Raw genomic sequence first — 15,036 nt, 5'->3', positions numbered from 1 at the left:
ATAAACATATAATTCTGTTCATGATGGGATTTATACTTTTTTTTTTTTTTTTAACAGACCCTGGGCATTTTCTATTCGATTCAGTGTCTTTGATTTTTTAATCAAAGACAGGTTTAGATTCTGCCTGTAAAGGGTTTTGTATTACTACTTGAAAAACAGAGCAAAAGCTCTTCCACTACAGACAACAAGACCAAGACAAGAGATATTCAAGAGGGACCCTCCCCCTTTCTCTCTTTTTTTTTTTTTAATTTAAAAAAAAGTCCTAAAGAAAGATTGCCTTAAGAGTAATATTAAAATTGCCCTAAATATTTGATATTTCCTAAAACCCAAAAATAATGTTTGCACTAGCAACCTAGTTTTTCCTTTTAGCATAATTACATTTTCACATTCAAAACCCATTTATTGTGCAGACCCAATGGCAAGTGATACAGTTTTTTCTATGAATAAAACTTTCCTATAGAAACTGTTAGAATTTAAAAGAAATGCACCTGGACCTAAAAAGATGAATAGTACTTTCTCAGAAATATGACAATACTTCCTGAGAAGTTCAACCCTAATCACTTCCTCAGGTGTTTGGTGTGTTTTCCTATTGTCTTCAGCAGGTACATGAAATTAAAATAATCAAAGGATCATGCAACCAATCATGGCATAGTAACACACACAGAGTAAAACTATTCACGCAATCTAGTCTGGAAAACGTTACTTTTTGCATTAAAAGAACAGCAGTAGTAGGGCATGAATGCAAAAATCAGACATTAGTCCATGGCAGATTTTTGTTTCCAGAAGATGAGGTCCAAAACCTTTGCTTAAATGAACTCTACTCAAAGAATCATAACCTTTCCAGTCCACTCTAAACCAGAATACAGTCATTTGGGCTTAAAAGCCTTACAATATAGTTTACAGTGGCACAGCATAATGCTATGCCTTTACTGAACAAACTAAAGGCTGCTTTATTATTTAAAATCGGGTAATGAATGTAAAAATATTTACCCATTATAATGTGCAACGTCGCAGTCACTGCATGTTTAATACCATAGAGTGTATGGGCCAAAATATTAGTGGTTCCTGTAAAAGTGAACACAACCTGCTGTGAAAATATGAGAGATACAGAACAACAATAAGAACAAATATATACAGCATTTTTAATTAGTGCATTTTCAAAAAACAAAGGCTCCCCATGAATTGTCTTGTTAAGAGCAGAAATGCTGAATAGTATTCAATTACAGTCTTTAAAACTTTCAGAGGTCTATAAAATCTTTGCAAATTCATTCATAAATGCCATAAATAACAAACTGGAGGGGAAAAACAAGCTTTTAAAAAAATTGCCTGTTTGGGGTTTTTTTTAGCCATCTCCTTAATAATCACCTCTTATATACCCAAGTGCTGTACTGAGGAACTAGAAGGCAGATTATCTAATAAGATATATTTGGGGAACAATTTTAAGTTGGCAAAATAATACCCAGACAGTGTAGAAGAGCACCTTTCCCAGGAAAAATTATGCTAAATCTAGTCAAAGATAGCTGCTGTGCTTCTTGCAGGTTACATTTTAGCTTCTTAGAAGTAATAATGAATAAAATTAATTATTACACATCAGCTTCACAAATAAGAACTTATCAATGACTGAGAAACAGAGAAGGGAGAATGTGACATCTGACAAACATGTGTGTATCAGCTGACATTTAAATATCAATTTATTTTTAAAATCACCAAGAAGGAACAGTTGTGTCTTCCCTAAATGGTATAGTTTTTTAAAAAATTCAAAATTATTTTTCTCATTTCTTGAATTACTTAGCCAAGTAGCAGAGCCAAGAATGCGCCTCTGGAAAATAAAGAACTAGGGCCTGCCACCAAGCAGGCAGAATATTGACTTCTTCACATCAGTGATTAAGGGATGAATAATTCAATCACAGTTTAATTAAAAGAACAAAAATGACAAAAAACAGTTTAGAAGCTAACATTCCCATATAAAAATGAGCTCACACAGATTTTCCAGTTATTTTCTTGTCTGAATTATTTAATATGCTACAGCAGCAATAGACAATTCTGGATGTTAAATTTGCTCTAAATTTTATGGAAGCATGACTTGTCTTTCTAAAGTAGGGGAGAGAAGAGAGGGAAAGACTACCATATGTCAAACAAGGGGCACTCACTATTCAAATAAGCACTTTTCAAGCATCATGTACTACATTGAAAAAATTTGTTTATCCCCAAATTCTGCTATCTTTGATGTCATGCTAGTGGTAGAAAAAAAATGTTGGATTTGCAAACACTGATGTACATAATCACAAAGCTCTAATGTCATTAAGGAAGAGATCTTTGATTTTTTTCAATAATTTCTCTACATAAAAAATTGTAAGATAACTGGGAATCTCATAGGTCACCTGTTTAGTCCTTAGAGCACCTTAGCCTCTGAAAGAAATTCAGGACTTCATGGAAAGCTGCCATTACATCAGAGAGAGGAGCTCTGAGTTTCTACTGTATGAAGGGAGGTGTATCTATTAAGGTAGCAGATATCCAAAAACTACAAAACCCCCTACATTTGACCTAAAAAGCAATTCTTCACAGAATACTGCAAGTATATACCCAACACTATTTTATGTTGGAACGACTTGAGGAGTTTAAGATCCAACTAGTTCTGCTTTACCAGTGAAGGTAGCTAAAGATGCAACTCAAAAATACTCAGTTATTTCCTTTAATCAAAATTATACAGCTCTTATCATCTGTTGTGGGGGTCTCTCCAAAACAAAGGAAATCACACACAAGCAGCAGAGCATTGAGTCAGGCAAATCACGCTTACTTCCTGTATGTCAAAACAGAGAAGTCATTATTCTGAAAAAAAATATTTTACTTCTCACTAAAGATGAGGCTAATAAAAGAGCACAAGGCAGAATATAGTTCGGAAAATCAAGCTTGGTAGGAGTTTAAGCTGCAACCCTCATTTAAGAGTAATTTATCAATGCAGATGGCAGCAAGATACCAAATGACCACAGCTGAAGTCAGTACCAATCTTCAAACTGAGTTTAATGAGACTTAAATCTCCTTCCTACTAAACAGGATAGGCACAAGTAATTGCATCCTTCTCTTAAATCTTTGGAGCTCATTAACATTTGAAGAAGTAAACAAGGCAAAATCCCACCCGTTCATGAATCCTAGGGAGATAAAAGAACACAGGTTCTATCTGTGTTCAAAAATGTTAGTACCACATCCACCCTTCCACAAGCTGAAGAAGCAGAACAAGCACAGTTTTTGTGGGAGCAAATACCATCCCATTCTCTAAAAGCTCCACTTAGGACATGCCTAACAGCATTTTTGATCCCAATAATGACTGAATAATGTGCCTCATTAACTAAGTCCTATACAAGCAAGATGCTAGCCAATATAACCCAAACCAAAACAAACAAGCAAACCCAGAACACATAGCCTATAAACAAAGCAAAATCTATAAAAGTTATACAAAAATAGTACAACTATTACAGTATAAAATAGTATAACTATAAAAAATACAAGCTTTTCTGATTTAAGTGGTGATTCAATAATAATGGTTTTAATGCCATTATTCATACTCCCAAGTATTCTTTTCCCCCTGTGCAAGCTCAAGATATTTACCAATAACTGCTGTTCCCTTGAACACTATCATATTACTTCAGAGACTAAAAACCTTTGATGCCCAGGGCTTGTACCCCTCACACATTAGTTCATCACATTTTTAGTTCTCACTCCAGCTACTCAATTTAACATACAAAGGTTTCATCCATGCAATTCCAGCATCTCTGTTATCAGCTTCTTTTTACAGAAACAAAGAAGATTTTATTACTCCAAAAATGTAATTCTGTTCAAAATAGCAACCTATTTTCCTGACATTACCAACAACTTCCTACAACCTCCTTCCCACTAAAAATGCAAAAGCATCTCTGCAAGAACAGAGTATCTGCAGGTCATGTAAAGCATGACTGATGAAGGTACCAAACAGAAATTGTAGAGAAAAAAATTGTCCTTGGAAGTGCAAGCACTTCTGCAGTACAATTAACTTAATTAACCAGACGACATGAATATTCATAAGGCTGTTAATGTCTCCCCCATCCAAACAGATAAATGTGATGTAATGACTTCCTAGTCAAGCATAGCTAAAATTCTGATGAAAACTGCATCAACATTTTGGTTCTTTGCCTGAAATATCACAGGAATTAACAGTCCCTCAGTAATATTTTATTTTCTGAATTAATTGGAAATCATGGATTTATTTAAATATACCACTTTGGACCAAAAGGTTCACAGGCATCAGATAGAGATTGTCTCTTGTTTTGAAACAACTGGATAGCTTTTTTAATGTCCTTCCAGTTCCCCCTCCCCTTTCTCTGTTCCCCCCTCCGTACAGTTTCTTAGCAGTAGTTCCCATAGCAACAAACACTCTTGCTAATGGCCAGCAGTACAACTGCAGGCTTCCCCACATCTCAGCCATTTGATTTGGACCACAATAAGGCAGCTCAGTAGAGTATTTTAGTAAAAACATACTCCCCTCTGGACCTCTCTCTTCAGGAGGTAAATTGTTTCAAGAGCATCTTCCTTCCCATCAAGATGATTGAAAGTTCAAAATGCTGTCTTAACTACTTATTATAGAGACTAAAACCAGATTTTAAGCCACTCACATAATACTATCCTGTAATACAGCTGCTGTTTCTACTTGGCCGGAAAATCCTAATGATTTTGTACAGTGGATTTCCAGTGGGGGAAAAAAAGTTAACTGACCAGAGTTCCATCTTCATGAGAACAAGTATCAAACTTCCCTGTTTGCAAACTGACTAGCTCATGGAATATTAGCAATATGAAAATCAAGCAAACAATAGATCATTTTTAAGAACTTACCAGGAGTTTCTCACAATATCATTTTATAAATTGTTCTCATCCTCTTTTAACAAAATCTATGCCTTTTTGTGTAAGAAGCACTATGGACTTATTTTCAGTTAACAGGTCCTTTTTAATCATGCCATATTTGTCAGAAATTGAGAAGAGTTAGCACCAAGGATGAAGTACAATGACCAACACACAACATGGAGTCAGGTGCTGGAGAGATTCTGTCTCAACACCATTGAGATATTCAGAGTAACTGAGCTGGTAAATGATGGCCCAACTTCTGTACCCAAATTCATTAGCTTCATGTCTTTGCTGTCACTTTCACCAAGTGTTTTTAACTTGAGAAAAAGCTAATGCAATCTTGCTCTTTTACAAGCAACTAGTCCCTGTTTTCATACTGCTTTTATATGTGCAAACCAAGTCAAAGCATTTAAAAATCTGCTTGCTCAGTTTAAAGTGACTTGCACCTTTTTTCATTTTTTTGTAGAAATCTAAAACCAGTGATTTGCTATTCAACTGGCTGTAGGAATTTTTTCCTTACTAGTTAAAATCATCTGAGAAACTATATCAAGTAGTCTTAGCAAACATCCACACCAGAGAGTAGTGGTCATGCCAAAACTCCTCTCTCCATTTCAAGAGAAGTGATTTGTATACCAGTCCAGAATCAACACTGACTGTGCTGGTTTTAGCTGGGGTGTAGTTAACTTTCTTTGCAATGGCTACTATGGGGCTGTGCTTTGGATTTGTGCTGAACACAGGGGGGACAATACAGAGATGTTTTTGCTGTTGCTGAGCAGAGCTTGCACAGAGCCAAGGCCTTTTCTCCTTTTTGTACTGACTGACTGGTGAATAGGCTGGGGGTGCATGGGAGGCTGGGAGGAGACACAGCCAGGACAGGTGACCCCAACTGACCAGAGCAATATTCCAGATCATCTGACACCATGCTCAGTGTATAGAATGGAGGAAGGAAGGGGTCATTTGGAGTGATGGCATTTGTCTCCCCAGGCCACTGTTACATGTGATGGGGCCCTGCTCTCCTGGAGATGGCTGAATACCTGCCTACCCATGGGAAGCAGTGAATGCATTCCTTGTTTTGCTTTGCTGGTGCACACAGCTTTTGCTTTTCCTATTGAACTCTCTTTATCTCAACCCAAGAGTTTTCCAGCATTTACCCTTCTGATTCCCTCCCTGATCCCACTGAGGGGGAATGAGAGAACAGCTATGTGGGGCTTGGCTGCTGGCTGGGGTTAAACCATGATAGTTCTTGCTAAAGCCTTCCTGCTGGGCAAACTTACACTCCAAGAAGGGCAAATACAAAAACTGAGAGGAGAAGGCAAAATACAGAAACTATAAGGAGAAGGGACACACAAACCTCCCAGTACAAACAAACAAAAACACACCACAAGATACAAGTTAATAGAAGTGCAAGAGGACTTTTCAAGAGAGATAGATTTTCATGACTGTAAAAGTAAAGGAGAAATTAAGCAGTTTGGTGTACACTTTTTTTTTAAATATAATGCACAAAATGTATTTATGGGACACCCTTTTAAAACAGATCCTAAGCAGGAATCCAAGTGAGAATCCTACCAAAAAAGCTGGAGATGCAAGAAAGGAAAATCTAAAAAGCAGTTTTCATTTGGTATAATTTGTGTCAGGAAATAAGGGTGAAACTTGATCTTTGCATGTATCAGCTGAAAATTACTTTAGTTTTATTCTTTCTCAGCTTCTTCCTTCAGGCAAAGAGCTCATCTGTGCCATTACTATAAATTATCATTGCAATTTAAAATCAAGTCATTTGTAATCAACATAAATCACAAATTTAGGACATTTATTCAATAGCTCACTTACATAACTGAAGCTTTATCGTCAAGAACTGCCTTTAGTAGCCAAAACTGGAAAATATGCCAGAGAGACTTTAAACAGATGACTAACAAAATGTAACAATACCTTTCATTCTCACCTGCTGGTATGACACCGAGAGGAACCGGTGCTCTGACAGGCTTTGATACATAGTCTGTGTCTTTTCCTGCATCTATCTGGGCTCTAAGCAGTAGCCCATGAGCAACTTCACTGACAGATCCATCTCCACCAACACAAACGACCCTGTTACAAAACAAAAATGCCAAACAGTTCAAAACAAACTCCTCCATAGCTGAACAAACAAGTGGAAGGCAGCTACGCCACACCATATACATAATGATACTTCAAATAGCTAAAAAACACCCTTTCTTTAACAACAAGCTTGGGTTTCACTGTCAGATCAGTGAGTTACCTGAATGTTCCTTAAGCATTCTTATTTCTGCTTTCTATCTGAGTAGCAGTAAATATATTTAACGACTTACAAAGTTTTTCTCACCTTATCACACATAATGCACATGAACTGGTAAGATGCAAAAACCAAATATATGTTTAAGTGCCTCAGTGGAAAAGCTCTTTACATCTTTCAGTGCTGACCCATACAAATACTCCAATGCCTTTTAATTGCCCTTACAATAACAACTCACCAAATACTACAATAAAATAAAAAAACACTGGAAAACAGCTATTTTCACACACTATGCAGGCAGTTGAGGGATTTAGCAAGGTATAAAATCCTAGTGCCAGCAATCCTTTGCACAAAGGTACTTAATCACTGCTTCTGGAGCACATAATTAAACTCCCACCTGCTGTGGCTATAGAGAGGAATGCATTTGTCTGTAAAAGCTCTGTTACAGCAAACCTCTTCTTCCCTTGTTTTTGTTTATTTAAGTACCTATTACAGCGATTCTCCAAATTAGTAAACATATTTTAATGATAAGAATAGTAATAATACATTCCAGGCATTTATGACAGAAGTGTCAGTTACTTCAGGAGGCATTCACTTAAATTACATTCATTTCATATGTCTGTATGAATGCAGTTGTGAAACTATGTCCAGTAATTCAACCAGGTAAAACTGCTCAGATCTTTGTAAGATAAAACTCATTACGTTGTTAATGTTCTTAAGTGTTTAAATTTAATTACCTCATATCCTTTAACATTTTTCTTTAGTTCCTACAGTTATTATTTCCAAGCTGATTTTTAATCTCAAACTTTTAGGAACCTCTCCTCTATCTAGCTAAACATTGCCACATTAAATAAAAAATACAATATATAGCTTGAAGAATAGAATATAAAACTTTGAAGCACATTTTCTTCCTGCTCACAATCAGGAATCATCATCTGTCTTTTGACTCATTTTTTGTTTATTCCCAGGCTTAAAATTTTCTGTCACTGTAGCAAAAACAGTTAATCTTTGAAGTCTGATAAACTGTATACCCAGAAGGACTTGTGTGGATTGTCTTCTGGCTATTAAAAATTTTGAAAACAGATCCATTTTCCTCTGATTTTGAAGAGCTGTGTAGATGAAGAGTCCAAGGAATAACATGAAAATGCTGCTAATTTTGAATTTTATTATTTTAGCATTAATCATCAAGAGCTGCCTTTTTGGCTGGAAACAGAGATACCATCAGGGACCTGGGATTCCAATGCTAATCAGTGAGAACCTGCTATGCATAAGGAGTAGAATGTCTTGAGCAAACAAATTTTACTTAGACCTCGAGGAAGGCTACTGAGAGGAAGAAACATCTATTCAACCACCAGATGCAACTTTCTTAATCAACTATCCATTAAGGTCTGACTAACCCAGGCTACTCTAAATATCCTTAATACTTTAGGCTCCTGACTAGGGAAGAAATACATGCATGGACATTGTTTATTTCTGTCACTGTACAAACAGGAAAACCCAGCTGAGATAGCAGCATCACAAATGCAGTCTCTCTATTTGTCACCAAAGCTCAGCCACACGTCAGGGGGAAAAGCATGCTGCCAAATTGACAGAGTGCCTGAATTTTCAGTGTCCCTAAAAAACAAAAGTGGATAGCAAAAAAATTAGAGTATGCAAGATATATGCCTGTTGTATTTCAAAATAGAATGGTAACTGGGGAAATCAGAGAAAAGAAATTATATATACAAACAAACAGCTTTGACAAAGAATTAACACATAGAAGTGTTGCTTACAGAAAGTACTGAAATATAAACTTCCAGTTAACTACTGCAAATCATAAGCTTCAGTTTACTTCAGATGCTGTTAACATGTAAGGAACCATAACTCTCCTAGAGAGAAAATCAAGCTCAGAAATTGCACATTGCTGTACTCTTTACATATGGCAATTAATTAAAAAAAAAAAAACCAACAAAAAAAAAGTTGTCTTGCCATTTCTACATTTTTACTTGACTTAGGTTTCTGCCAGTCTGAGACAGGCAGCACTTGACAGGCAGGTGCTGATTAGAGCAGCAGACTAATGCACACAGGCATGGCCTTCAGTCCACACCTAGCCCACCTCCAGCTGCTGCCCAGCCTGGGCAAGGCATGCCAGAACAGCACAAAAATACCTCACCTCTTACCACCACAAACAGTGCCCAAAAGGAGCTACAGAAGTGCTGTTCTAGAAAGGACAGGGATTTTTTCACCTCAGACATCCTAGCATCACATTAAGGGTTATATTCTTCCAGCTTCTGCTCCTGTTTGCCCCTAATCTGGCTACTGGAGAGAAGTCTTACAGGGGAAGTTCCCAGTGACTCTACCCAAAGATGAAACAATTCAAATATTCAGTGTAGAAGATGTTTGTGAAAGAAGATACAATCCAGGCTTTTTCTTCTGTCTTCATATTCTAACAAATGCAGAGAGCAAAACTCCCATGAAGAATATTTCAGAAAGCTTTATGATTATTTACCATTATTTATGAATCTAAGATACACATATATTGTCAGTAATTAATAAATACCAAAGTATTTAATGAAAACTGACTTTCTTAGGTTTCATATACATGACAAACAGAGTAAGTCATGAAATACCTACTAGCATAATTTTGATTGAAATACAAATAAGAAATAACATGTTGAGGTTTACTAAAACTCATAGTCACTAACCAACTTACCCATCAAATGCCTGGAGCTCACATTCCTTAAGTACTGAAAGAGCATGTCCTTCATATTCAGTTACTGTGGAAAATATCAATTATCAGCAGATTAGGTAATTTTAAAGGGTTTTAAATTATTTTGCCCATCTAACATAAGGAACACAGAGTAATTCTATGCAGATTTTTTTTTAATTATTACTGCATTGAAAGTATGAGAAGTTATATTTTACAGTTATGCTAGCTAAAAGCCCAAACATTAAAATTCGGCTTCTATCAGATACATGGCTATTTAGTGCATTTAAATTCAGATAATTCAAGAAGATGTTTGTTGCATCAAAACGCAAGTTTTAGCACTGACACAGTTGGTAAACTTCAGGAAAATAAGCACATCCTCAGTTAAGATCGAATTACTTCAGGATCAATCAAATTTAATTGCCTTTGTGTTAGGATATGCAAATTGCTAAATCAAAAATAAGAGGAGTTAAACACAGAAGTATGAAATCAAGCCAAATACCAGTGACAACAGAATAAAACACACAGAGGAAGGTGGCACAAGTATACACCAGAGTTCATAGCCTCTGGAGGAAATGAATCTGTCACTCCACATTGATGTCTCTGTGTTTGCTGATACCCTATATAGTACTGTAAATGCCAGTGAAGACAGGATAAACTGGCATACTACAGATGGCACAAAGCATCATAACTACATTTAGCATTTTCTAGGGCAGCTTTGCCAGAAGAGACAGCCCAGCTGCAGCCACCCATCAAAGATTTTTGCTGACTGACATGACACTTGCAGATGGATTTTTTGTGTAAGAATGTGCATCATTATATGCAAAATTACATTAATCTTTCATGCTTGTCTGTCCCTGGTGCTTGCATAGTTCAAGGCTTTTCTCTAGTGTTCCTAAACACTGCTAAAATTATTAGTCTTGGTGTCTAAAACAATCATTCCATATCTGTACCTGTTCCAACAGTATTTCTACAGACTATTCAAATGCTGCTTACAAGAACTGAAAACACCCCTATCTCTTCCTATATATCCACACACACAAGTATGCATGTAGATACAGTAAGTGTATATTTTTTTTTCTAAAAATTAAAAAGGAAGACAAAATCAAAACAAAAGTGATAGAAATTTTACACTTCACACTAAAAATACAGTATATATTGCCTATAACATCAACAGTCCCCAGTCAGTATCAGCAAAGTTCTAGTGCTTGGTGTTTTGAAAATTTTTAATTAATGACTAGAGTTGTTTTAATTGTATCAGAGATTTATCATTTTGCTGCAGAAACGCCCATCACTATAATAACTTTTGGGAATTTTTTTACAGAATTTACTTCCATGCAGGGCCTCTCTGGAATGTCAAAGCACAATATTTAAGCTCCCATATTCAGCTTTGCACTACCAATGGGAACTATGCTTTTATCAACATCTCTAGGCTGTGTGAAAAGTGGCCAATAAAACTGTGCTTCATGAAAAAATGCAGAAAGGTTCAAATATCTTACTACTGCTTAGCTGTGAAAGAAACCCTTCCCATAAAACCATAGAGTTGGTTACCACGTTACATGTCTTTTTAAATGAACACGATGACATTTAGAAAGTTATGAGTACAGTCTAATTAAAATGGAACAGTAAATAAGATTTATTTTGTAACAGAAAACATGCTCAGTGCTTTCCTAATGTAATCTAAGTTATGCTTAGTATTACAGAATTAATTCACTCAAAGAACAAGGACATGAAAATAAAGAGGGCTCATGTCTACAGAGAAATCAATAAAGGCAGTAAAAATGACTAATGTTTGCCAGATTGAGAGCAACTCCATCCTCTTTGCATCTAATAGCTTAAGTTTGGAAATTATGTAGAAGAACTGCTCAAGGCTTAAGATTTGGGAATTCCAAGAAATTTAAAATTTGATGAGAGAATGACAGAGGATCTGTCTTGACACATCATGACCAAAAGGCAATGAAAAATTGGGTTTTCAGGAAAAACTTTGTGAGAACTTATAGAAAATTATTCAAGTAGAAAAAAAACCTAGAAAAATCCAACACAGACATAGAAAGACCATGCCTAAAAAGTTTTCTGCAGCCTTGACAACCTCCAGAGGGGCATGTATAAATCATTCTGATAGCTGGAAAAAAAGCCAAGTGTTTGAATATTTGGCAGTGTTCCAATTCAGAGGGAAAACCAACCAAACAAAAAAACCTACACAATATATTTTGGTAATAGGAAGAAAGCTTCTTGCGTTGTTTGAGAAGGATCCAGATTACATATTTGGCAAAAATATTATCAGAAAAATATTATTTAATGATTTTTTCTTGCCAATTCTAATGCACAATTTAGAAAGCTTTTCTTTCTCACTAATGTTTTGTTCTTCAGTGTCAGGTAGCAGCACTCTGAAGGAAGGACACCAGAGGTGATCCTCACCTGAACAGTCACAATACTCCAAAAACACTAACACCCTCTTCACATAACAAATAAGAGCTGAGGACTTGGCCTCCACATATAGAAAAAGCAATATACAATTAGTTCAACACTTCAAAACAGGGGATGCTCTCATGTGACACCATGCATTCATGTCACAGACTAAAAATAATAGGACTATAACTGCTAATGATATCATATTTCTTCATTCACCATCAACACTGGTTAATCTGTTGTTATTTACCATATGGTAAGTTTAAATCAATGCTATTTGTCCAATTCTCAAACTTTCTTTTTCTTTGTGATTCTACCCTAAAAACAGGAGTTTAGGAAGGCTGTTAATTTTGCCTAAATGTCCAGGCTGTAAGTGTGCATAAAATGGCAGCAAGAGAGTCAAAACTAGGAAAAGAAGTGAGGCAAGCTAGGATTCTGTCAGGGTTTCCTTTATTTATTTTTCTTCAATTATGTGTAAGATTTTTCAAGGTACTAATGTACTCTAATGTAATGAGTTTGTAAAATACTAGCTCAAATTATGACTATTTGCCAGTGCTTGCAGGTATCTCAACAGTGGAGTGAACTTTTGTGGAACCCAATTTTTGGAAAAATCACTGTTCTTATCCTAGCAGCCACATCCCAGCTGTAGCACAAAAGACTGCCCAATTCTTAACAGAGGCCAGATTCTAACTGCTGTTTCACCTTAGCTACACCCTAAAGTAATGCTTGGGTTTAAATTTGCTATTTCACACTTTCTAGTGCACCAAGCACCTCAGAGATTTGCTTACTGCATGCAACAAAAATAACCCAAAAACTCAACAAAACACAATCCACTCCATAAGGCCTTTGGTTCTTTTTACCAAAATGAATACAGCTGTAACACACAGCGTTTTGTGGAGAAAAATAAAAAGAAAACCCTACAAAATTTAAAAATAACTGCAAAAGGTAAATGTTACTTCAGCACTCACTCATTTACACATATATCTTTAGATTGCTGTATGTCCTTGAGTAGGAGAGAATAAATGCATAAGAAGTTTATACCAAGAGAAGCTACAATGAAGAATAAGATCTGGAAAGCCTGATCAGAGAGAGAGGAAGCAACAACCAGCTACCAATGGACAAGATTGCTCTGTCTTTCAGCACTCCACTGTCAGTCTTTGATGGTCTGAGGTGTTTTAGTAACGTGCCAATTTTGCATTCTGTACACGCTAAAAGCCACTTCAGAGATTCAAATTTGCTGTAAAATTTTGTGTTCAATGAATTTTAAGCTTTAAATATGTGCATATGGAAAAGTCTAAATGTAAACTACCTTCAGAGTAAAACTTGTACAAAAGCCTTGACAATTTCAGTACCTAACACACCTTCCCATGCCACTAGTTATGTAAATATTGGCCATGTTCCAAAAATGCAGGAATAGCAAGATGCACATCCAACTTCACAAAATCCAAAACATTTATGGGAGGAAAAAATCAATTTACTTGAAATAAAGCGCTTAGTTTTATTAGAATATGGTACCAGTGGACAGGACTTCTACTCAGCACCCACCACCATTCCCTTTTTTTTTTTTAATGCATAGTTCCTAATTATTAGTTCTCTACTCGCATTGCAAACTGTAATGTAGTTTTCTTATTTTGCCTGTAGGAGGAGTGTTAGGCAGCTAATAAGCAGAATAGTATTTCAACATAGCCAAAACATCTTTCAATTAAAGGATAAGCCATTAAACAGTTTTCTGGCTCAACTCAGAATTTTCCTATTAAAATTTAAAATACAAATAATTGAAGAATAAACTCAAAACTGTTTTTATTTCACTAGTAAAAATGTTTTTAAAACCTCTACAAATTATATTCACAACTTGTATCAAAACTTCTTTTAAAAATTGTGACCTAACAAGGCTGAGTTCAATTTCTAATACGACAGCTTTATTAGTCTGTTCACATTACCATCCATGCCTTGAAGGTGGAAAAATATGCCGCTGAGAATTAAAACTTATACAAAGCTGCTGGAATTCCATCTCAGTTAAGGGTAGTTAAGAAATTAACACAGAATTCTAATGCAGACAATATTTTTCACGTTTCTTCTAATGTGTCTTTAATCTTCAATTGATTTCACTTTAAATTGTGGGCTAAATAATTTTAAAAATACATAGATACAGGTAGTAAAATTACCAAGATAATTTTTAGTTACCATTATTGCATTATTATATTCTCACAGCTACATTGGATTTCCCTGGAATAATTTTTGGCCTGCAACCTGAGCTAGACATCATCTCATAAGAATTTGAAGGAATAACTGCAAGATGAGACATCTCTTATAATTTGTTTAAGCTGAGACTGATAATTTTTCAAGTCAATTATGAGACATAAGAACAAGACCTTCTGGTGATGAAATGTCTTGCACAACAGTTTATATTTCACATGGATATGAAATGCATAACCAAAAAACCAGAAGTAAATTAAAGGGAATTTTAGTATTATGGATTAAAAATTATTGTGATTGGGAAATACTAATATAATTTTTCGGTAAATTTGGCTGGGTTTTGGGGCCAAATTTGATCCAGTATAAGTTTCAGTCTGTTCACAAAAGAGAGTAGAAGCAATGATCAGATCATTAATATTTTAGTTGTTTAAGAAAATTCATTATTGCCCACTTCAATTTCTACTAAAAGGTCAATCCAATGACCGAGAGGGCAAAGCCAGGGCATACAGCAGGGGCCTCGAGCACAGCCCTGGGGCCTTGAGCACAGCCCTGCTACCAGGAGAGCACTGCTGAGCCAGGCAGCAGCACTGCAGCGTTCCAGCTGCCCCTTGGTGCTGCCCAGACACCC

At 35.9% G+C, this 15,036-nt stretch overlaps 1 protein-coding gene across 2 annotated transcripts in view; it reads right to left on the bottom strand.

Moving 5' to 3' along the window:
- Window positions 1–15,036, bottom strand: part of CERKL (CERK like autophagy regulator) — a 52,525-nt gene that overhangs the window by 9,449 nt on the left and 28,040 nt on the right. Inside the window, exons 4-6 of one of the 2 annotated variants that reach the window (XM_085066318.1) lie at window positions 9,810–9,873; window positions 6,812–6,954; window positions 991–1,065 (exon numbers count right to left, since the gene is read on the bottom strand). In XM_085066318.1, the coding sequence (XP_084922444.1) occupies window positions 991–1,065; window positions 6,812–6,954; window positions 9,810–9,873 (282 nt within the window). The remainder of the gene's footprint in view (window positions 1–990; window positions 1,066–6,811; window positions 6,955–9,809; window positions 9,874–15,036) is intronic. The other variant, XM_085066319.1, reaches the window with a different exon arrangement.

The sequence above is a fragment of the Lichenostomus cassidix genome, chromosome 7 (assembly GCF_008360975.1).
Source record: "Lichenostomus cassidix isolate B80296 chromosome 7, HeHo_3.0, whole genome shotgun sequence".
In the NCBI taxonomy this organism is placed as follows: Eukaryota; Metazoa; Chordata; class Aves; order Passeriformes; family Meliphagidae; genus Lichenostomus; species Lichenostomus cassidix.
The sequence above is the reverse complement of the archived record's forward strand: the minus strand, read 5'-3'. Positions and strand labels throughout refer to the sequence as shown.